This window comes from Thunnus thynnus, chromosome 4 (assembly GCF_963924715.1).
Source record: "Thunnus thynnus chromosome 4, fThuThy2.1, whole genome shotgun sequence".
In the NCBI taxonomy this organism is placed as follows: domain Eukaryota; kingdom Metazoa; phylum Chordata; class Actinopteri; order Scombriformes; family Scombridae; genus Thunnus; species Thunnus thynnus.
This window is the reverse complement of record NC_089520.1, coordinates 16,107,260-16,131,396: the sequence shown is the minus strand read 5'-3', so window position 1 is coordinate 16,131,396 and position 24,137 is coordinate 16,107,260. Positions and strand designations below refer to the sequence as shown.

The window sequence follows — 24,137 nt, the reverse complement described above, 5'->3', positions numbered from 1 at the left end:
AATTGGCAGTCTCTATAGAATTAAACCTGGCAGACTTTGAAAAAGCAAACCATATTTTTTTAGAGTCGTCAGTTCACATGTTTATATTTGTTTTATTTAGTTTTCCATTGTGGCAATTAGGCAAGTTTGCTCATACAAAGCTGCTTGTTACGCCAGCAAGAACAAATTACAAGTTTTCAGATTTTACAAGAATACAGGCCTACAGCTGTTTTTTTTTTTTTTCTTTCTTTTTAAGTCATTTAAACACATGATCACAGTCATGATCTTTATCTTGAGGTTGACTTGAAGACAGGGTGTCATGTGAATGGTTACTTAAAAGGCTGTACTTAATGACAGATGGGAGTAGTGTAATATTGTTCAAGATATATGACTATATCATTTATGTATTGAGGGTTGGACTCTCTGGGTTTTAAATGAAGGGATCTTTCAGTTAGTGCCCACCACAGCGACTACCACTAATGCCAGGCTGCACATAACCCAGAGTCTAGTAAAATAGAATCAAATAGATATCTTTTTCTTTATTTCATTGTGTTAAGCGGCCCATTCTGATGTCAGTCACACGGTTCTCATTTTCAAAACAAGTCAACCGAAACCAAAATGTCAGCCTGAGATATCACCCCTTTCTACTCTCTGTACTGTCACATACAATATAAAAAAAAGCCTTTCACACATGATTTGTTTTCAGAAATTTGTCAAGATAAAAGTATTTGAATTTTCTGATTTGTTTTGTTTTCCATTAGACTAAACAAATAAGAAGATTCTATTATTTTATGTAAGAACTTAATGAAAATCTGATTAGTAAAAGAAACCACATTCCATGTTTTACCAGAGTTAAATTGTGTTGCTAATTTACTATCTCAGTCTGCTCAGATGTCATATTCATTTATTCATTTAGATGTGAACCTTGCGCTTTATAGTATCGTTTTCTAAAAAAAATCAATAAGAATCAATCCAGATCTGCTACTAGCTTTTATTGGCTAAGAGGGCAGAAACACTGCAGCATTAAATGCTAATGTATCTTCACAACCTCAGCCAGTTGGATTAGTTAGATGCTATATATATAACATTGCCCTTTATGAATCATTAATTATTATTATTATATAATTGTTCAGAGTTTACAGAATCTCTGATTACTGTTCACAAGTCATTTACACTCAACTACTAGCTACCAAGCTAATGGAGAAAAAATGACATGATGCAGTGATCATGATCATTTGGATGTAGACCTGACAATCTCTTGAACTTTTAAACAAGATATTTCAGGCGTTCCTTTTAAATATAACACTACAGAATTGAGTCTCTTTCTAGGAAACCATCTTTGGCCAAGTGTTAATGGAAGATGCATTTGCTTCCTGCTATGAATTGGCCTCACTATTAGAAGTCTGATACATTCAAATCGCTTTGATCTGCAGATATCAAGATATATCATTTCAGATTTGACTGTGACCTCCTTTAGGAAGTCAAGGCTTTAATTTTGTAGTTTGGCCAACTTAGTGAAGTAATGTCATTTAGCCACAGCTGGTAAAATCTATCGTTGTCATCTCAGCTGGCAAAAAACAATAGTTTCTGGACATAAATGAGAAGCTCGCAGTGATATTGCTGTTAATAAGAGCCTACTTGGCCTTTGTATAGCTGACTGCTTTCTCTCACACTCATACGACTGTTATTAGATCCGAGCTTCTCTCCCTTTCTCTCTCTGACTCACCTCAGTGCAGCCCCTTTCCACTGTTGTATTATTGTTTGTCTTGAGTGATGAGATAACTTGTGAACTTTTATGGTGAAATAGGAACAAGTTGCATCCCTCACCTCATCACCTTTCTTTTTTCCACAAATCTCCACTTCTCATACCTCTTTCTTTTTATTTTTTTTTATTCGGTTTGTCTCCCTATACTCTTTGTATCACCAAATTTCAAAGACCTTTACTTTTCAAATGCTCTCTCTTTCTCTCCCACATTTAGCTCTTATCCTCTCCTCTAGCCTGGCAACCCTCTCTCTTCAGCACTAGCCCTTGTCACCACCCCTATGCCCATGTCTCATGTCAAACCCTCGCCGTCCGCCCTTTCCATCCTCCCTCTGTTCCCAGCTGCGACCCTAATGATAATTGAGAGGTGAGTGAGAGAGACAAAGGCACAGGGTGGGTTTTGAATGCCTGATCCCTGGCATGAAATGCGGTCCGGGGTTTGGTGGGCAATCAGGCGAGGGGAAGGCGGGGGCGGCGGAGGATTCGACAGCTACGCCATTCATTGGTCTGATTTGTTGATCCCGTTCACTGGCTCCTGCGACGGCCCCTCTTGTGTGAGGATGTGGGCATGCCTGCTCTTTGGCAATGATTAAAGTTTGGAACAACTTCCACAACCTAACTCTAGACCCAGCTGCTGGGAGGGGAGGAGAGGGGAGGAGAGAGACAGCAAGCTTTATTATCTGTTGGCCTCTTCGCTAACTGAGGGATTGTTTATATTTGAAGATAACAGAATTATACAGCAGGAGTCTGGTTTGTAGCAGTTGATTAAAAGTCGCTCCTGTAGAAAAATAATTTAAACATTTTGTCGCTATCACGAACAGATTTCTGTGATTCACCTAACTACGCATTGAGATATCGTTTTATTTTTTTTGATCATATGATAAAGAATGAAACTGAAAATTGATAGCATTATGGGAAACATAAAATCCTGTTGGTGAGCTGTCGGTCAGGGTTTTTCATGAGCTCTGCCAAGTCTCTCCCTCTTTAACCCTCAGGAAGTTTGCTGCTGATGGTGAAAGAAAAGAAAAAAGAAAGACAAAGCGAGGAAAAAAAGAGGGGGAGTGGGGAGAGGGGGGGGGGCAGCTCTGCTAATGTAAGCTCTCGGCACAAACGAAGGAAACTACCGACCTCACTCTTTCTTATAGTAGAGGTCTGAACCATTCACATGCAGCCCCCCCCCCCCCCCTCCCCTCCCCTCTCCTCCTCCTCCTCCTCCTCCTCAGCTCTTCCTCTTTCCCTCTCTGTATTCTGTGGAGACTTATTTATTTGTGTGGGCTCCAGATGCTTGACCCAGCAGTCAGGTTGCTTGGTCACATGGATCTACAACTGTTTGCCTGGACTTGTTGTTTTGCATCCAAACAAACCTTAAAGGGCCGCCGCAGCATTTTCACTTTTGAGCCTGTTGTTGTGTATTCTCATTCAGACTTTGCCACATGGTTGCTGAAATGCCTCCACATGCTGTCTGGTGAAGAATAAAGAGGGAATTTTATGTTCTAGTCTACCCACCAATGTTTGAGTGCAGCTTTTTATTTTATACTAAATTTGATTGCTTTTTCCCCCATTTGAGGCTTGTATGTCAGTTCGGTGTTTATACGTGTTGAGTTGTGAAAGGATGTGTGTATACATGTGGGGGAAGAAAAAAGGAGATAGCTAGAGGTGAGTACAGTGAATTTTGCTCCCTGTAACTGGGCCTCAAATTGTGGGAGGGAAGTGGAGCTGCAGGAAGGGTGTAATACACAGTTGAACACACACGCACACGCACACACACTCAAACACAGACCACAGACCACATTTGACGCACTGAGCAAAATAATTGCTACCTGTTAAACTGCAGGCGAGTGTGCACAGTATCAGGCATAACCACTTCACTACACATCAAACTAAGTCATTATCATCAGAGATTGCTGGAAAAAAAAAAAATCAAAACTCTGTGTTGTGTTAGACTGTCGTTACTTTAAACTCTTATCCTTATCTCTGCTTTTTCTACGATTAAAATATGAGCTCACAGTTTGGAGAGAACTGAGGGATTTCATTTTGTGGTGGGGAGTAATTCTCTTTCATATGGAAAGTGAGTGGCCAGCCCACCTTCTTTCACTCTTAGTATTCAGCCCATGATTGTGGACAGTGTGTTGTGGAGTACAAGTCAAGGGAAGTAAGAAAAGAGTAAAAAAAAACAACACAATGGCAGGGATGTCAACAACAAAATGATGCCCATTCACTGCTCGCAGAGTGCATAAGCCAAAAAACAAAAAAAGTGTTTCTCTCACAGGCCCCACCCTCACAATAGAAAACCTTCATGGTATAAACTCATAATACAATAAGTCAGTAATTGACTTTGTTTGCAGTTTGAGGTGTCCTGTCAAGTTTTACAAATATCTCTTTTATAATGGCGATCTGTGGGAAAACTTTTTGGGCCGCAGGGGATTTTTTTCACTGCTGTAATGCTAGTGGCCACTGGGATTAGTTGGCAAACAAGACTGAGTGGCCACAACATATCCAGCTTTAATACATCCATGAGTCCGTATCTACTAGAGGTGTAACGGTACATGTATTCGTCCCAAACTGTCATGGTACGGATGTTACAGTTCAGTGCATGCAGTTGTACGAAGAATACGCTCCGTGACCCGAACAATTACTGTCAAAATGGTTTAATAATCCACTTAGTCTGACATGTGGAACGATAATTGTAGAGTGCGAGTTCCACCCGGAACGTTTTGCATGCTCATAGGTGTATGCTAGCCATCTTAGCCAAGGTAGCCTGGTTACCCCGTAGTGTCGCTGCTGTCAGAATAACAAACGAGAGACCCACAATACTGACGAGTGCAACATTATTATTAAAATATGCACCGTTATGTCCATAGTGAAACAATACCGCGTCTCCCCGCCCCCCTCCCCTCTCTGTGACAGTCGGCGTTTCACTCCGCGTTTCACTCCGCGTTTCACTCCGCGTTTCAGTGAAGCCGTTCAGAACAACAATTAACACATTTGATTTCTGATGTGGTCAGACAGCACATCATGAGAACCAGTTCTGAAAGAGAAAAATGTAGTTAAAAAGTATTAAAGTAAAAGTTGCGGTTTGGTCCTCAGCATTTTTTTTAACTTTAACCAGGAAGTCCCTTGAGATTGAAATCTCTTTTCCGATGGAGACCCGGCCAAGACAGCACACCAATTTCAGTTCAAGTAGAAATAAAACATAACAGAAAGGGAATACGAACATCAAACATATGAGTAAAAGGCTAAATCCAGATTATTAATACTGAAGCATCAGTGTGTAAGCAGCATGTTACTGTTGTAGCTGCTGGAGGTGGAGCTGGTTTGAACTACTTTATATACAGTTAGACCATAAATCAGCATAAAACAGCTGTCAGCAGGTGTCCTGACTCCCTGCAAGAAACATAAAGATTGTTTTCTTTTTCTACTACAGCACAACTAAACTGTTTCAGTAATAGTTTTGGATAATGATGTTTACATTTTTCTAAATAAAAGACCAAAATGTTGTTTTCTACCTTTATTTATTTTTTCTTGCTTTACCAAAATTGTACTGAACTGCGACCCCAAAACAGAGGTACATACTGAACTGTGAATTTTGTGTACTGCTACACTCCTAGTATCTATGCTGCATTAACACTGCAGGATTTTCCAAGTTTTGATCTTGACAGCAGTGAGTGCAGCTGGCTGCAGGCTCGCTGGAGAGATAAAGTTGATTTGCTGTACTGAGGAAACCACTTTAGAGCTTTGAACTACGTGCCTGTTTGCCCCTCTCTGCAGGAATAAGTTTGGAGTCGATCCATTTTGGATAAAGTTGGGAGAGTGTTCCTTCCTCCTTCCTAGACGAGTGTGTGTGTGTGTGTGCGAGTGAGCATGTGCTTGTACAAAAGTCTTATCAAACACTCCAGCAATTTGAGAACCAAGAGTGTGTGTGTGTGTGTGTGTGTGTGTGTGTGTGTGTGAGGTCAGTATTAATAGCTGCTGCAGTGTTTGACACAAAGCCCCATTTAGAAATCGTCCTTTTGTTTATCTTCCCTCTTTTCTCCCTCATCTCATTCACTCTCTTTGAGCCCCTTTTTACCTCTCTGTCTTTATTCATCTCTCCACTGTTCATCTTTTTCCCTCTTTCCATTTCCATCTCTCCACTCTATCAGCCAGCACTTTTTCCTCATTTCCTTCCCACTGAGCTCAACCGTCTCTCTCGCAGTAAATATTTTAAGTCTGTTATGTATTACTTAAATTACTTAAAACAATTTGAAACTTAACAATAGAGATTCCACAAGGATTCAAAAACAGATTTGCCACCAGAATAGGATTCAATGAAATGATATTGAACTCCAACCCTAAAAAAATACACATTAGCAGTGCTCATTGTAAATTAATACGCGTCTCCCTCTGTTTCCCAGGAAACCTAATGGAGATTATCGCAGCTCTCCTGTCTCCAAGGACCAGAGCCGGAGCCCCATTGAGCGTGTGGTGGTGCCCAGTGCTATGGGAGTCCACAGCAACCACCTGTACAGCCATGCCCACCACCACCATCACCACCTGGCCAGCTTAGCCAGCATGGACCAGCCACTGGCACTCACCAAAAACAGCATGGTGGAGTCTGCACGTAGCAGCACAGCAGCTATGGCCACAGTGCCACACACAGTCAGCGCAGTGGAACGCCAGCAGGTAATGTGCTACATCCTGTTTCTTTGGCTCTTATACTGAATTCATCTTTCTTAAATTGTTGGGTAAAAACCTCAACCCTGGTAGGTCTCCCCCACACGACATGACTAACATTCTTTCATCAGTCTGGCTCCTCGGTTGGTCGAAAGTATACATTTCCTATTTGGCTTGTAGGCTGAAAATGTTTTAAAAGCGTTGTGGTCATGAATCATTCTCTCTCCCTCAAATATCAAACCTCCCTTTGCTCTCTCTTCTTAACTCGAATGTTTCCCACTTTCTTCTGCATTCTTCATTCTGTCCTCTCTCTTTAATTTTGACCAGCAATTTGCGGTTGTTTTTCGATGATCTGTAAACGTCGAAATTTGTGTCTTCGTGTTGCAGAATCGTCCGTCAGTGATCACATGCGCCCCGGCCAACAACCGCAACTGCAACCTGTCTCACTGTCCAGTCTCCCACAACGGCTGCTCAGGCCTCACTAACAACTACAGGAGAATCAACAGTAAGTCCACACGTTCAGATAAACAGACATAGGGTGTCTGATTCTTCCACATTGGGGTATATTTAGTATGTATTTAGTACTTGGGTTTTATTTTAGCAGTAACAGTGAGGGGTGAACATGAATCACAAAGTGTGATGACATTTCAAAGACCAGATCAATATCTGAATATCATCAACATTGATAAACACTAAAAGACTTTAATTAAGCTAATTATTCCCTTAAAGTGGATGTAAATTTAGAAACAAACTCATTTCCCATCCAGTGCAGTTTGTGGCAAACCTCTCTACGAGTGCAAATCACCCTTCAGAGAAAACACAGCAACTCATACTATCCACATTCAGGCTGACTTATATAACTCATGATGGAGTTTTCTGTCAGCATGTCTCAGAGTTTCTGTTTATAGCACACCGATTGTTGTGTTGAGGCCTCGACACGCTTTATTTACTGCCTTATGTTTGCTGTCTGTTATTTTTGTACTAAAAGTCACTTACATCCTCAGCCAAACACATTTGATTTATTTATCCTGTATGGGTGTCAGTCATGTTTTCTGTGGGTTGATAACTTTACTGTGGCTGTTTTTTATGATCCTTGAGAAATCCTTATGATCTCATTGAGGTTAACAGTGAAATTTAAAACAGTGATTTAATATTAAAAAAAAAAAAAAACTGCAATGAAAAAGTGGAGTTAGTATTTTTCCACTGACCTAAAATGCACATTACCAAATCTTTAAACTGATGTTGAACAATAAATTGCTAACTGACCATTATACATGTGAGCTTTTTCTCTTTTTTTTTTGCATTATATGACCTAAAAACTTTCCCTTTCCTTCTTCTATCTTCCCTCCTCTAGCCAACACAGCTTGCGACCCGGTGATTGAGGAGCATTTCCGTCGTAGCCTTGGGAAGAACTACAAGGAGCCCGAACCTGCCGCCACCAACTCCGTGTCCATCACGGGCTCGGTGGACGACCATTTCGCCAAGGCGTTGGGTGAGACCTGGCTGCAGATCAAAAACAAGGGGAGTCCCTCCTCGTCCGGCAGCAGCCCAAACTCCTCCCCCGACAGTCACATGGTCAATCACAACCACTCCCCTTCTGTGGTCTCCTGAAGGAGGAGGGATTTAAGAGGGATTTTTTTTCCCCATTTCCCATCCCCTCCTAATCCTACCGGCTCCAACACCCACGCCCCTCCGTCACTTTGGTCCGTCACCAGCATCCCAGAGGGAATGCCTGCCTGCTGGTCTGCTAAAAACATCCAAAACTCTCAAGCCTGCTCTAACCTCTCTATGCACTCATAGAGGATCGATGAAGCAATAACGACATGGTTATTGTTTTTTTTTTCTCCTTCTGTCCTTTGGTATGCTAATGCCAGACAAGATTCAGTAACGTGATGAGGTTTCGACTTTGGGACTTGACTGGAGCATCAAGCTGCTCCTTCCAATTATTCATCACCCCTGCATGTCAAGCTTGGAGCTGAGCAAGTGTCTGTAGTTATATGTACATAAAAAGAGAGAGAGGAAAGGTGGTGTTTTAATTATTAATTTTCTTTTCTTCTTTTTTTTTTGTTTGTTTGTTTGTTTGTTTCTTTAACAGTAGTTTTGTGTTACTGCTTCTGTGTTATGAGATGCCCGACATTTGAGAGAAAAAAAGATAAGCGAGAAACTCTTTGGAGAAAACGATCACAAACCACCTGACTGTGCTACCAAAGAAACCTCAGACACTGATGTTTATCTCTGCCCACCTCGAAAACAAAACAACAAAAAGCCTTCTTGTAATCCCCTCCTTCTGTTTTTATCTTCTTTCATTCGCTCTCCCTCCTTCCTGCACCATCTCTCTCCTGTGTATGTGATCTGGTGGTTTTGTTACTGTATGTGTATACTTAAGTGATTGACTTGGTCTGATTTGCACTACTGCTGTAGAAGGTTAAAGGATGGCATGCCGGTATTGTAATCCGGCACTGCACACATTGTGACTGATACAGCTGATTTTGACACACTCTGATATTATCCAATTGTTCTGTTTGATCTGCCATTAACTCTTGTTGAAAAACTACCTAAGCATAATCTCATACCGACAAAGACAGACAAATACAAGCCACTTTATTATGCATTATTTATCGAATGCATTTCTGAGATAATAGAAAATACATACCACTGGGGTTGGGCACTATAAAATAGTAGAGATATAAAACATAATATGGATTTGGATGTGTCCTGTTATAACATTAATTGTGACATCACTGCATGTTGACTAGTGCAGCTATTAACTAAAAACAAACATGCTGAGAGAAGGTGGGTGAACAAATTGAAGATAATTAAAAACATATTTGAGGTATCTATTAGAGGTGTAACGGTGATAATAAATTTATCCCGCAACGAAACCGGTTCAAAATCCAAACTATGGATGAAGGACAGTTTCCTCCATTACTCACTCACCAGCACTTCACTACAGTGTCGCTCCACATGACGTCACACTTGCAGGCGTGGGGGGGCTCTGTATTAAGGGTGAGGGTATAAATAAATAGGTAAACGGTGGGAGGCACTGACCACGCTCCACCTTAAGCAGGAAACATGCATCACCATGGTTACTGATAGAAGCAATTATCACCCAGTTGCTGTAGTATGCCACTTCCCTGCATAACATCCCCAAAACAAGCTTTATAAGTCAGGTGAATTATGAATATGCTAATGTTTCACCTCTGTGGGTTTGTCTAAAATCACTAGTAAAGTGTGAGGAAAATGTAGCAAAGTTATATGTGCACAAAATATTTAGGTAGCAATAAGATGGAACTTAAATTTACTTTATTGTCCAGCAGGTTCACCCCTAGAATTCATTTCTTCACCTACCTTTTTTTCCACCACGCAAATGTGCATTCTGTATAAATTTTGGTGGGGAAAAAAATCATAGTTTAAGTCAATTTGATGATTTCGATTTGTTATACCGCCCAGCCCTACATAGTACAGCAAATACAGGTCCATCTACTGTTCATAAAACAGCGTTTCTCTATATCGGCATAAATAAATATATCGCCGCCCCAACAAAAACAAACAAAACTACTTCAGGTGTGCAAATCGTGCCAAATGGTTGCATTTGATTTTTACAAGCACAGTCAGGTTGTCAAATCAGCTCACCGTGGTGTCGACGGACATCTCACGGTCATTACGAGAGGAGATTAGAGCTGAAAACGCAGTCGAAACAACCTGTAGTGTGTCGTAGGTTGGGCTTTGCTGAACAATGTGCTTTGATGTGTTTCATAGGCTTAACTGCTGACAGTGATGAGGGGATAGAAGCTGTATGTCACTTTGTGGTTGAAAAAAAAAAAGTCTTGCTTCTCGACTGGGGGAGAGAATATTATTTAGATCTCTTCAAACATGCCTTTTGTTTTTGTGACTTTTAATTACATTTGGCTTACACCCTGCTATCCCTCCTTCCCTCCCTGCCTCCCTCCCTCTCCTACACACTGTGGTTTGGTAGATTTCTACAAGGTTTGAAGGGTAAACTAATGCTTTTACAGATGCATGTTTTTTTGTTTTTTTGTTTTTTTTTAATAGCTGGTATCTATTAGTGTTTTTAAGCATTTCAATCTTAACTACTATTAGCCTTTTCATTCGGACGTTAGTTGTTACTTTGTTCATTGTCAGTAACAGACATAGACACTATACACTCACTGCTGGGTCAGTTGTACTCCATGTTATTATTGTTATTGTTATTATTACAATTTTGTATTTTTGTTTTCCATTAATATCAGTATGGTAACAAACATCTATAGCGGGACAGCCTCCGGACAGGCTCTGTTTAATGATGAGTGCTGCATATCTCAAAACCATTTCGGCACGTCAAGCGATCCGCTCCGTCCTCGCGGCAGAGCGACTGTCGGTCCTGTGCTGAGTTGGCTTTGGGATGTGCAGCCCGTAAAAAAGGTTTTCTTAAGATGTTGATCCATCGGTGGTACAGGATGCTACAACCCTCAGCATGACTGAGCTGAGACACCAAATCGGCACAAATTAGTCAGCAGGGTTTTGTTTTCCAGAAAAGCATCTTAGCCACAGATGAAGTGGACTTTATTCTTGTGAGTCTGTTTGGCTGCTGTCTTAATAGCACCACTTCTGTACCAGCTTTTACCCAAGTTCTTGCTTGTGAATATAACTTTGCTGCAGTCTGAAAAATGCCTAATACAGGACAGACTAGTGGCTGTGATGCTTTTGGGGAAATAAGATCTGGTTTAAGGTAAGAGTTAGTGATCTTAAACAGCTGGTAGACACTTATCACACTAAAGAATGATTTGATGTCACAAAATCTTATTAGAAAAATCCAGACGCTTTCAAAAAACATTTGAATTTATAGTGTGATGTCACAGCTCTCTCAAACTTCAGCAGCTGACTTTTTGTGTCCCGACTTGTTGTCCAGACCTTTTTTTTTTTTGTTTGTATTTCAATGCTTTCTTTTCTGAACAACATTTTATTGTTGCTGCAGTTAAGCTAGACTGCTGCAGTCTGAGCAAATGAATTTTACTCTGTTAAAGAGCCTGCGCCATGATGGCATACATTCCTCCTGTAGGGAACTTTGTACAGGACTCATACACACACACTCAATATCTCCGCATCAACAGACAGAGCTAACAACCAGCCAGGGTCAACTGTCCCAGAGTACCCTGTCGACAGTGTTTTTTGTATCTTGACCGGAATTATAAAATTATATCTTTTGTTTTGTTTTTTTTGTTTGTTTTTTTTGTCTTTTCATCAAGCAAATTGGCCATAAATCCAAACTGTATGACAAAAGAACAACAGCAGCATAGCATTTTTGAGGATATTCAGAGCGCAGAACTTAGAGAACTGGGGTTGTAACAGTAACAGTGGAAGGTGAAAAAGTACAGAATGATTTCATGTCTCTGAGCTGAGGTTGACAGGTGATTATTGTTTTTTTTTTGTTTTTTTTCAGGTCATATTTAACAAGTATGACGGATGCATACATAAGAGTTCTCTGAATGGTGTCAGTGTTCTAGAATGTCCACACATTCCATCCTCAGCTCTCAGAACAGACGTTACAGAACCGGAACTGATGATAAAAGTTCTAGAATCTTTTGAATCACAACCCAACTGCCAGAGAATTGACTTCCAGAAGGTTTAAGTACTCTATAGTGTAAATGTGCTTTCTGTGACAGGTTCAGAGTGGTTTGGACAGCGACGTTTGTGGGGGGGCTGAGCCTTCAGGAGCTGAGCTTCTGTAAGCATGGCCTATGAGCCAGGTGACGTTCAGCTGCCACTGAAAGTCTTTTTGAAAGTCTCGCAGCAATGCCTCCCCCCCTCCCTGCCACCCCCCAGATTCATTTGATCCTGATTAACGATTGGATGTAGTTAGCAGCATGCTAGAAAACACGAGGGAAAGGGCTAGGTGTCCAGAGGTTTTTTTGTTTTTCTATTATTATTCTTTCTCATTATCATTTCACTACCACCCTGAAGGTAGGAGGCTCTCTTTCTGCTTCGGCACACACTCCCTACACACTGTAGGAAAATCACTTAATAAAAAATACTTTTTTATAATAGGTAACTATGAGACCATCATTACGCTGTGCGTAACGAATGTACAGAGAAAAAAATCGTAGGTATTTTTTGAGGAACAATTAATTTGTTAATGATATGTAGCTATTTAATTGTTGTTTTTCCCTGTCCTTATATTGTAATCATTGCATTTTCTTTTTTTGTGAAAAAAGTTGATCTTTTTTGTTTATAGTTTGTCTTGTTAGAGTAAAGGTTCAAGTGCAGGAACACAGTAAACGTATGAAAACCACAATAAGCCACTGGTCTGTCGGTGACAATCGCTACTTCCATTGGTCCCCCACTGTTCTGCAATCATTTAACTTTGGTTCCTTCACGTGACTTCTGAGACATCTGAACAAAAGTTTTACTTATGAGTAAATACAGTTTCTCCTTGTAGAGTCTCTTGAGCTGTTCATATCATCATATTTTTTTGCCTCTAGCCCAGTGCGTCTTGCTAGCCATTTCCAAATCACCCCCATCAACTGTTAAATAATCTTATGGGCTAGCAGGCAGGGAAAATTTCCGCCACCTCATATACAGAATATAAACTGTGGGGTTTGAAAAGTCTTGCAATTGAACCATTTTTAGTCCACAGATGGAAACTTGGCTACGAGTAAAATCATCAGTCCATTTGAGAACATTTGTCAGATTGATTTAACTTGCCTGGATCAAAAAAATGAAATCACTGAAGACGTGAATCCAACATTTTCGTTCATATTTCGTTCTAAAGTTCATCTGCTTTGTTGCCAGTCAGTGAGGCTGAGATGATCCAAGTATTAAGCAAGCTCAAACTTGCATTGATGTCACAGTTCTCCATCTGCGGAGGCCATTTTGCATCTGTAATGAAGTGAACAACAAGAAATTGTGCAGATAAATCAAGGGGAGTCGGTCCTTACTCTGTACCACATTTTCCAGGTCCTTTTTGAAGTGGAAGTAGCATGTACTTAGTGGTAGTAATACTCTGAACTGTAAAAAGAAAAAATTGTATCAAGAAAACAACAGTCAGTTTGTGGCTCTGTGTCTCCTACTAAAAAGGTTTTGGCAGGCCACCTTTTTTGTATGTAAAGTAGCCTTGATGAACAATAAAGTGCTTTTAAACCACTGTGGGCCTCTGTCCTATTGTTGTTTTGGTGTGTTTGTGGTTGTATAATGGTTACCAGTTAAGAGAGATGGTAAAAGCAGTTCATTTTTTAAATGGTATTAGATGGATGCAGCTAAACTGAATGTATGGAAGGATGTACTGTAGTGTGATAAAAAGGTATAAAACACTTTTTTCCCCACAGGAATAAAAGTTACCAGAAGTAAACAGAAATAATAAAGAGACATTTTATTACAGTTTTGTTAAATACTTAAGAGAAAAGAATTAGTGCAACAAAGCAGCTCTGAGAATAGTCAGAATTATGAAAACAGTCAAAATCTTGTTTTATCTCAATTCTGGCAATAAATTTGGAGGCAAAAATCTGATTTAAATCTCAAATTCTGAAATAAATCTCAGAACTTTTTTTTTTCTCAAACTGCACTAATCCTCTTCCACAAAATATCCAAGCGGCTGTAGAGACTTACATTTCGTTACACTGACAATAGTGAACATATTAGCAGTTCAGACAAATAAAAGTAAAAAAAAAAAAGAGAAACATAAGTTGCACAAACACACGCATGCATCTACACTCACACATACCATGAAAAACCTTTGTTTGGCTCTTTAAGATTAAACTGTGCAGTTGTAGCTTCCAGTTTTTCTACATTAACTCTTCACTATCTTCATCTCTGAAGCCGCAGTTTAGCGACTGTACGTCTGAACATCTGTGTGCAGGTTTCCTCTGAATACTTGCAAAGAAACAAAGCAGGTTTTCATATTAACTGTATGTATTGACGTCTCCAGTAAACAGACACACGGATGGATGGATTTGCTGAGTTGTCTACTGTGTTTTTGTATTTTCGTCATTTATCTGAAGCTATTTTCCAAGCTGAATGAGTGAGCAGATGTAGTATGCCAGTGTCTTGCCAGAGGACTCTTCAGCAAACCCATTAAATGTGATGATGGAGAGACTGTGGGAGGGAACCTGTGACCGTCCAATGAAGCTTTTTAAGCTTTTGAGACCAAAAAAAAAAAGTATTTTGTTGTTTTTTCGCTCAGGAAATTTAAGTGCCGCCTAACAGTGAGTGTAAATCTCGAGTTAATATGACTGATTAACAATCGTCAAGTGATAGAAACAGGTACTTATGTCTTATTAAATACAACGGCCTCATACACACGGTGAAAGTGAAGTTCTCTCCGTCAAGCTCTGATCCTGTTTCTACTGCAACCGTAAAAACATTCACTGAATACTTTAGCAGTAAAATCAATCTCCTTCTTTCTTACTGTTTATTATTTTTACCACATTACTGCTCAGTTCTGAAGGTCAGACTCCTTGATGGATGAAGATGTGGCTCTATAACATTTAACAGGAATTTTAAAGCTTTTTAGCTACTTTCCTGAAGTTTTCGTAATGTGCTTGTCTTCATGGATTTTTATCAATGTGCTTGATAAGAGGCTTGTCCCGTATACATGTGAGATTCCTGGATTAAGAAAACAAACAAACAAAAAGAAACAGAAACATGGATTGGTGTCCAAAACTTCAGAAGATTTGTTCCTCCAGTCCTTCAGATGCTCTCGTCGTCGCTCATATCCCAAATCTGATGAGAAACAAACACAACAGAGAAGAAATGTTATGAAAAATTACATAAAAGGTCATTATTTTGTCTACCAAATAATAGTAGTTTGATAAAATAACCTTAAATCAAGGATTTTTGTGGATTTCAACTGCACCTCATGGTCTTCAGATGAAGTTTGATTAGTAAGATGTGGTTTACAGCTCTGGGAAAAGCCAAAGAGGTATGAACTTTTACACTTCATGTCTGTCTAATGTGTACAGTATGTATATAGAGTCATAACATAAATAGAAAATGCCCTTAATGTGGCACTACCAAGTTTGTTGAGCTGTTTCACATTAACTAAATAATTGATAAATTACTGGACTTAAAGATGCACATAAATATACACAGTGACCACAGTACAAACCAATGCAAAATAATAAGGGCTCTGAGAGGCTGCAGTCATTTAACACACTGCTATTAATGGCCATGAATGTTTGAGTCTATTAAAAACAAAACAAAACAGGATGAGACAGGTAAACAGGAAAGATTTCCGTCTAAACATATGAAGACACAACAAAATGCTCTTTGGAAAACATACAGCGGCTCTCATTTCTTGGCTTTAGGCATCAATTGTATAACAGCTTTGAAAATAATTATTCACAATCACGGCTAAGAAGTTCCTTACCAGGAAGTGACAGCAGCATGTGACTGACACACACACACACACACACACACACAGACAGAGGAACCTCCTCTGCAGCACTGTGTCAGTAAACAACAGCGGCCTTCTCATGGCAGCAGATTCTTCACATTCTCTCTCTGTAAGACGTAATTCACATACCTCTAACACTGTCTGGAATGTTACACACACATGGCTTTGAGTGAGGTCAGTGCACACACACACACACACACACACACACACACACACACACACACACACACACACACACACACACACACACACACACTTTTGACACATACGTGCTGCATTCCTTTGAAAGCGCTGCCTCACAACTGAGCCAAAATGTGAATTCCAGTGCAAGAACTAAAACCCAGTAAGACTGAAAAGCTCTAATAAACTCCCAATAATCCCAATAATAACAGATTTTTTAAAAAATATATATTTTTGTCATTTTTATGTCTTTGTTAGGTAACAACAGTAGAGAAATGAGGGGATACGAAGATAGAGAGAGACGGGAAGGACATACATGGTCTATTGCTGGAGTCAAACCACAGACACTGCAGTCATGTGACGTGTCTTAACCAGTAGACGGGTTAGACTGGGTTGTGCTAATAACTGATAAAAAAACAAAATTTATATGGTGAACTTGTTAGCAGACAACTGATTTCCTACACATCCAAGAAATTAGGAGAAATATTCCTATGGAGCCGACTTTCTATCCACCTGGTGAATTGTAGGTCCAACATTCACTGTCCTTTTAGCTCTGTTTTGGTCTCCACCAAACCTTTGAGGGAAATATTTAGCTCATAGCTGCTACATGCTCCACTATGTTCACCAGCTATTCGCTAACTTGGTCTCTCTGCCATTTGGTGCTGCGCAGGTATAGTACAGTGGGATTATCAGAGCTTTTTCACTGGAAAACTAGCGATGAGAGCCGTGAGAGTGAACCAAAACAGTAAAATCGTGGGCTGTTAAACCAAAACAACGAGCTGAAAGATGTTAGAAAGCTCTGTAGAGCTGAGAGGAACTGCAGAGCCGGATGTCATAATTTTACATTACACATATTCATTTGTTCCATTGTTACTACAAACATATTTATACAGCTCCATGTCCTACAGTATAAGAACATTTGAAGTCGTTACAGGAACGTCACAAACTATCTACAACCAGCATGATTAGTTGTACAAATACATAAATAAAATGAAAATCAGATTAAAGATTACAAGGTTTAACTTATAAGTAAACATCAAATGTTGACAATAGGTTTCCAAAACTGTTTTTAGTGACTCTATCATAGAGATTTCCAAAACATTTCCACAAGTTGAACATGCAAAAATGTAAAATTAGTATACAGAAAAGCTATTCAACATACATTGATGAGAAAATTTCTGATAATAAATGAATCATGAATGAATCGCTCTTCCAGGGAAATTCCTTTGTTCTCTGTAATTACTAACAATTTGCAGATTTTTTTTCAGGAAACATCTTTAGAAATAACCAAGTGATTAAAACTGTGAATGATTCCATAAAATTATGTGTCATCCTGATTTTTTTTCTTTCTAAGCACTGAAACTAGTTTCAAACACTTTGTGTTGTGTTTTTGAAGAGAGGCAAGAGTACAAAGAGTAAAGAGAGACTATAATTACACATATCATTATAATGACTGCTGTGTGCTGAAGCCCTGCTGTAAATGACTACAGCAGTGCGAAGGGAACAACAGAACATGGAGGAGACACACTCAATACTGAGGGGGCAGAAATGGCTCTGCCACTTCCTCTCAAAGTACAGTTCATGTCATCAATACGGCACATCAAGGGCTCTTAGTGATTTATACAGTGGATAAAAAATTTTGGGTTTTGTACATATTTCACTGCATGTCAGGCTCATAAAACAGAGGTGAACCTATTTTGAAATGTGACAAACGTCCATGGGGTTATGCTAGCCAACAGCTACAAAAACTATTAACTGAACTCATTACTGATGCATTTTGGCTGAACTGGAATTGGAATAAAAAAAAGGTTCAAGATCGCTGAACCAGCAGCTGCACAACATGTGGCTTAAATCTTAGCTAACATATGTTGGAATGACTACTGTACATCCCATGTGAAATCTATTTCTGTATGAAAATGGGTGTAAATTCAAGAGGAGCAGGAAGAAAGGTGCAAATAATTATTTGGGAAATAATGGAACTTATTGAATAGTTGGATCTTGTTCAAATATGGCTTAGGGAATATATAGACTATTGACACCACCGAGCACAGAGCTGGAGAGTGGAAGTTGTCAGATTAGCTTCTTATACAGACTGGAAGCTGGGAGAAAACAGCTAGCTTGGCTCTCTTCTAAGTGGAAAATAAACCCCCTACCAGCACCTCTGAAGCTCGCGTTATAACACACTGTATCTCATTTGTTTTATCCAGACATAAACAGAAAACAACACTGTGGATTCAGGGGGAGTTATGTTCTGTAACTACTTCTTGGCAAACAACACTGAGTCTTGTCATCACTGTGCAGTTACCAGGTCTGCTAGTGAAACTCTGTTATACTAACACATTTCACATTTATGTATATATATCACATTTCTGTTTTCTGTACTGATAAAAATAAATGAGATACAACATGGCACAAGTGACTTTAGACACGTTTAGCTAGGCTGACCGTCTACGTGCCGTCTCCAGCTCCACACCTGACACACATGACGAATATTAAATTGGTAACCATGTTTGCATCTCACTAGGAAAGGAAACAGTCAGGCATTTTGCCTCAAAATGTTGAACTTATGCTTTTAAAGAAGATTTATATCTAAACTTTATCGATCCCTAAGGGAAAATTCACATCTAGTTATCTAAATCACACAATAAACCAATTGAAAACATGCCATGAATGGGGATCTTCAGCTAAAAAATGAAGTTAGCAACAGAGTGAACTGCATGAAGTAACAAAGTCGTATATTCCGTTTTATTTGTTTGTTTTTTTCCCTCTTTGGCATTCAGAATCCATTTCAAACAGTTATGTTTTAAGCACTTTTTTGTTTTGGCTTTGTTAAGTTTTTTTTTTTGTGTGTACCTGCGTCAACAGAAAATGCTCAATAAGAAGTTTGGATTTCATGAGGCCAAAAGTCAGATGTGCCAGTACTTCAGCTTAAGAGGGAACCCTACAAAAAAGTTGTCTAACCTGTGCTGCAGCATGACAACCTGAACACACTGTGCTGTGAACACTCATGCCGAAAGCAGAGCGTTGTTTTGGTCTTACATCTCTATAGTTTACGTTAGTGTAATTTCAGTATAGTTTGAGAGTTTCAGAGCAGTGTGGAGAATCGGGGACAAATTCATATCAAAGCTGGACACTCGGCATTTCTGCTCCACTGCTGCTGGGGAGCGAGCATCAAAAGGACAGCAAGCAAAGAGCTCTTTGAAACGGAGCGACACTGGAGCCCCTCTCTGGACTGCTGCCATGCCGCACTGATGGCATGTGTGTGTGTGTGTGTGTGTGTGTGTGTCTCTGTGTGTGTTTTGAGGAATCTTTTGTGCAAAATGAAAGGGGGGAGAGGGGGAGATCTGAGGGTGGGAGACCTTATGTAACGTGAATAGCTTTGGCAAACTGAAGCCAACAACTTTACTACACTCTTTCAAGCTCTGGTGAATACTTGGGATGTTTTTCAACCATTTACCTCTGTTGCTGCAATACATAAGCAGATTTCTGTAAAGCTCAGATCAAAATAAATTACTTCTCAGCTCAGGCCAATTAGGGATCTTATTGAATTCACTAACTTCTTTTTATTCAATGGTAACAAATAAAGCAGTGGGATGTAAACCAATGACAACAAGAAATCAAAATGTAAGGCTTCATTTATTTTAGGAAGGCTTGAATAACTCCTGAAATGATTAGTCAAATCGGTTTAAACCTACGCATAACACATTTTTCCCACATATTCACTACAACATGGACATGCAGAAAAGCAACATAAAACAAACTATATTCCCTTTATTTGACGATTAACAGAAAATTAATTGATAACAATTTTAAAAACGATTAAGAGTTGAAGTAATTTGTGAAGGAAAAATGCAGAACATTCTCTTTTTTTTTAGTGTTTTTATATGTTTTATATGGTTGTAAATGGTCTATTATTAAGTCTTTTAGGCACCGTTGGTCAGATAAAACAAGAATTTGACCGTTCCCTAAACCCCTCCCCCCTGAACAGTGACTGCCCAATCACAGCTTAGCAACTGTAACTAGGCACGGCAGGCAGGTCAAGCTTTGAGTTTCTCCACACGTTGAAGCAGTGTAGATGGGCCAGTGGTAAAAGTGATACTCTGTACATTTTTAGCCTTTTCAATACACAAAAGCAGACGTGTTTAGAGAGTTTATCTGCTCTAACGTAACATTAATGTTACCATGTCCAGCTAACTAGCTTAATAACTACAGTAGTAACTGAGCCAAGAAGTATTTTATACTTTTCAGATATGTCGATCAGTCCTCATCCTCAGTTTTCTCTTGTAATGTTAAAAGGGAAACATGTTTGAAAATATGAATAATTAAGTATAAATATAATCTCTGTCTTGCTTGTCCAAATATGTAAACTAAGACTCCAAACTGGGTTATGCTACAATGAAATACGAGATCAATCCTACATTTTTCCATATAACACTAGGACTAACTAGCTCCACACTGTAATCCAAAAAAATATTTGTTTCTTTATTTCCGTGTCTTCTACATGAATCATCAACTGGTAATAATGCCTGAAACATACCTCAATATCATGTTTGAAACCATCAAGTGCATAATTTGAGCCCCTTTTACAGAGTTCTCATTTTAAAATGAGTCAGAGATGGAGACGGTGATTAAAACTAGAGCTGCAATGATTAGTTGATTAATCAATTAGTTGCCAGCTATTAAATGAATCGCCAACTTTTTTAATAATCATTTTGAGTCATTTTTTTAAAGACAAAAGTCAATATTCTCTGATTCCAGCTTTTCAAATGTGAGTTTTGTCAGGTTTCTTTAGTCCTCTATGTATATTTGTATGTCCTCAAATATGTATATTTGGTTTATGGACTGTTGGTCGGGACAAAACAAGACATTTGAGGACGTCATTTTGGAGTTTGGCAAACAGTGATCGACATTTTTCACCATTTTCTGACATTTTATGGACTAAACAACTAATCAATAATGACAATAATCGTTAGTTGCAGCCCTAATTACAATTGACTCATGGAGTTAGCATAGCCAGCTAGCTACAGCTGATTAAATCACCTAGTGACAAGCTGGCAAAACTCAGTGGTCACTGGCAAGAAATGAGAAGCCTACTTTTGTCTACCTCTGTCTGAAATCATGGACCCATTGTTTTAAAAATGACTAAGAGTTCAAGTGTTACATTTGTGACTGTTGTCATTGTAATCTGCATATTTTCTGTGTGAGAACAGCAACAGTGACAAGAAACTGTGATGGGTATTTTTCACTATTTCAAAGAGTTGGACAATTAATCAGAAAAATAATCATCAAATGAATCAATGATGAAACAGATCTATAGCTGCAGCCCAAGCTTGATTTATATTTGTCCGAACTGGTTGACCCCCACACCACAGACCTCTACACAAACAAACACAACACACCATGACAGCATCTCAAAGGGATTGGCAGGAACACAATCGGCTACACATCTTTAACTTTGAAGCAGCCTTATCGCCTCAGGACCTTGAGTCACTGCAGGTTAAAAAAAAAAAAAAAAAAAAGGCTCGCTGGATGTTTCATGAAGTCCAACAGTAAGCAGCATGTAATCATTGTGTGAATGTGTTTGTGTTTGTAATCAGTTGGGCTCCAGCTGATATGACAAGTATAATCCAGGCTAGTTGTTGAAACGGGGCCGGGATCTGATCAGATAGAGGAGGTTTTAGCTGGAAGCCGAGGCTGCCGGATTCACAGCCAACTCTCTGCTGCTGCTGATTATTGTTCCCCAACAAATACAACACAAGCCTCAGCATGAGGGTCTTTAGTGATATTTACCACTCTGCAGGCCCGGGTCAAAACGCTGCTTCTGGAAAAGTATATTTGCTCACAGGCGTACTGAACAGTTTAACAAGGAGCAACGACTCAGATCACTGACTTCAGTGGAATTACCAGTTTCAGGCATCGGCTCAGGGCTTGTTGCTCTTAACCCGAGCTGATTTAAAATACTGAGACTACTTACAGGAACACATCCTACTGTAAGTGTGGGTGGCCCCAGTGGGAATCCAACTTCTAAACCCATTCAACCAGGCAGCGCTACACACAACCACTGATGGGCTTTGCTATTAAACACACATCTGCTTTACATATAAGAACTGACACCAAAGCACAAAGCACAAAGTCCAACTTTCATCATGGAGACTGGCTCCATCTGATATGCAATTAGCGGACCACACAGAGTGACGTGGTTTATGGCTGCTGGATACAACAGTGACTGTGTGCTGCTTGTTTAGGAAGAGCGTTTGGAAATGGAAGTTTAACCACTTCTCTGTTTCATGACTGTGATCTTGGATAGTTTAGCTAAAGAAACTGTATTTGTCACCCAGGCTGCTCACTGGAGAGATACTTTCAGACATGAAATAACACTGCTGACTTCATCTATCTGTTAAGTTGATGGCTTTTTGTCACTCGGACACAGATGCACATTATGCAAATGTTTGTTTACGGGTTGAGTCAGACATTATAGGGTCATTACAGAGAGAGCCACAATAAAAAGTGATATCTGGCACCTGATTGCACTACTCAGAACTGCAGTGGGTTGAGAAATTAAGAAAGAAGAATGTTTTCAGTTCTCAGTGATGGATTTCAAAAACTATTTTTCCGCTGAAACCTTAATTAATGACTCCACTTCTCTTCTAGTGAATCCTATAATTATTTTTTTTATAAATTTAATCATTTTGTTGGAAAATTCTGCTGCATGCTTTATGATGTTTGACAAGTTGGGACTTGAATCTGCATTTGTTCACATGCTCTGTGTAAAGGCTTTTGCTGGATATGAATGAATAAAAAATAGGAAATATAAGGCGTCAGCACTGGTCTGATTATTATTGTGGTTCAACAAGGTCTTTTTGTTTTTCACCTCCTTTTCCCTGCACATGACTGCTGACATGACAAGAATCTATCAAACAGAGTTTTGTGTGTTTTTTAAAAAATTTTTCTTTATTCGCAAGAGATTAAAATGAAGGGACACATTTATTACTCTTAAAAAGGTGGAAGATATTTATCGAACCTTTCTCTATAATTAACCATCTGCTGCTGCAGCCTTTACTGTGTGTTAATCTGAAGGTATTCGATTAAGACTTGTTGGAAGTGTTACAGACATCTTACCAGGTCTGACCCGAGTAAGACTGCTGTTGTGACTTTTACATAAAAGTGATCGGACACTTATTCAGACGTGACACCGACATGTAAAATCCCTTTTACACTGACTTTACGAGGTGCATGTGTTAAATGGTCTTTATTCAGTACCACAGCAAATTAAAACTCACACAGGAGCCGACAGAGACTCAAATGTTCACTGTGTTTGGAGCAAATCCAGAACCTGTTGATTCCTAATATCACAAATTGAAGCTTTGGCAGAAAGTTGTTCATATTCAGCATTAATAAATTTCAAGAAATAATGAATACAAATCATGATTGACAATGGGTTCTCTAATGCCATTTCTCTAGTTGTTAAATATGTCAATATGACAGTGTTTTCAATTAATATAGCAGGACTTTTATCTAATAAACCTTTACTGTTTCATCCTTGTAAATTTCATAATCATTAACTTCATTGGGGCCCAAACTCTTTCTCTCTGAGCTATAAAATGACATGACCGTGGGCACCGGGCAATTAGTTCAAACTTCACAAAGGAGTGTCAGCCATGGAAATTCTTGTTTCCTTTTACAAATGATGTAACATCTGTTAGCCAGGGGGATGCATTTGATGATTTATGTTAATGAGGCAGGGTGGGGGGAAGGGGATGTTTCCCCTTTCATCCCTCTCATAAGACCCCCCAAGGGCAGGTTTTACATGGAGGAGGGAGGAGGAAGACCCACACAGCTACTTCTACAATGCAAGAGAGATGTACTTGTTGGGAAATAAATACACAAGTTTTTTTATTTTGTTCTGCTCAAAACTGTTTGGTATTTGCTGAATCCTTTCACATTTCAGATCTCATGTCTCCTAGTGTCCCTATGGATACAAATTTATGGGGGAAAAAAAAAGATTCATTCATCACCTTCATCTAATTTTTCCTCTACAGCTTCATTTTCTCTTTTTCTGTACTCTTCTTTTCGTTCTGTCCCTCTCTCCTGGCTGACCACACATCACTCATCATGGAAAAACTCACAATACTTACAATAAACACTGCTCTGGAAATGACCTAATCAGCAACAATG

General features: G+C 39.3%; 2 protein-coding genes across 5 annotated transcripts in view; one reads left to right on the top strand and one right to left on the bottom strand.

The window, feature by feature from the left end:
• Positions 1-13,535, top strand: part of vgll4b (vestigial-like family member 4b) — a 43,445-nt gene extending 29,910 nt beyond the window's left edge. For both annotated transcript variants that reach the window (XM_067586926.1, XM_067586925.1), the window contains 3 exons: positions 6,136-6,403; positions 6,782-6,899; positions 7,749-13,535. In XM_067586926.1, coding sequence (XP_067443027.1) covers positions 6,136-6,403; positions 6,782-6,899; positions 7,749-8,005 — 643 coding nt within the window. In that variant the 3' untranslated portion in view covers positions 8,006-13,535. The remainder of the gene's footprint in view (positions 1-6,135; positions 6,404-6,781; positions 6,900-7,748) is intronic.
• Positions 13,536-13,735: 200 nt separating this feature from the next.
• Positions 13,736-24,137, bottom strand: part of atg7 (ATG7 autophagy related 7 homolog (S. cerevisiae)) — a 77,159-nt gene continuing 66,757 nt past the window's right edge. For all 3 annotated transcript variants that reach the window (XM_067586920.1, XM_067586919.1, XM_067586921.1), the window contains exon 19: positions 13,736-15,109. In XM_067586920.1, coding sequence (XP_067443021.1) covers positions 15,077-15,109 — 33 coding nt within the window. In that variant the 3' untranslated portion in view covers positions 13,736-15,076. The remainder of the gene's footprint in view (positions 15,110-24,137) is intronic.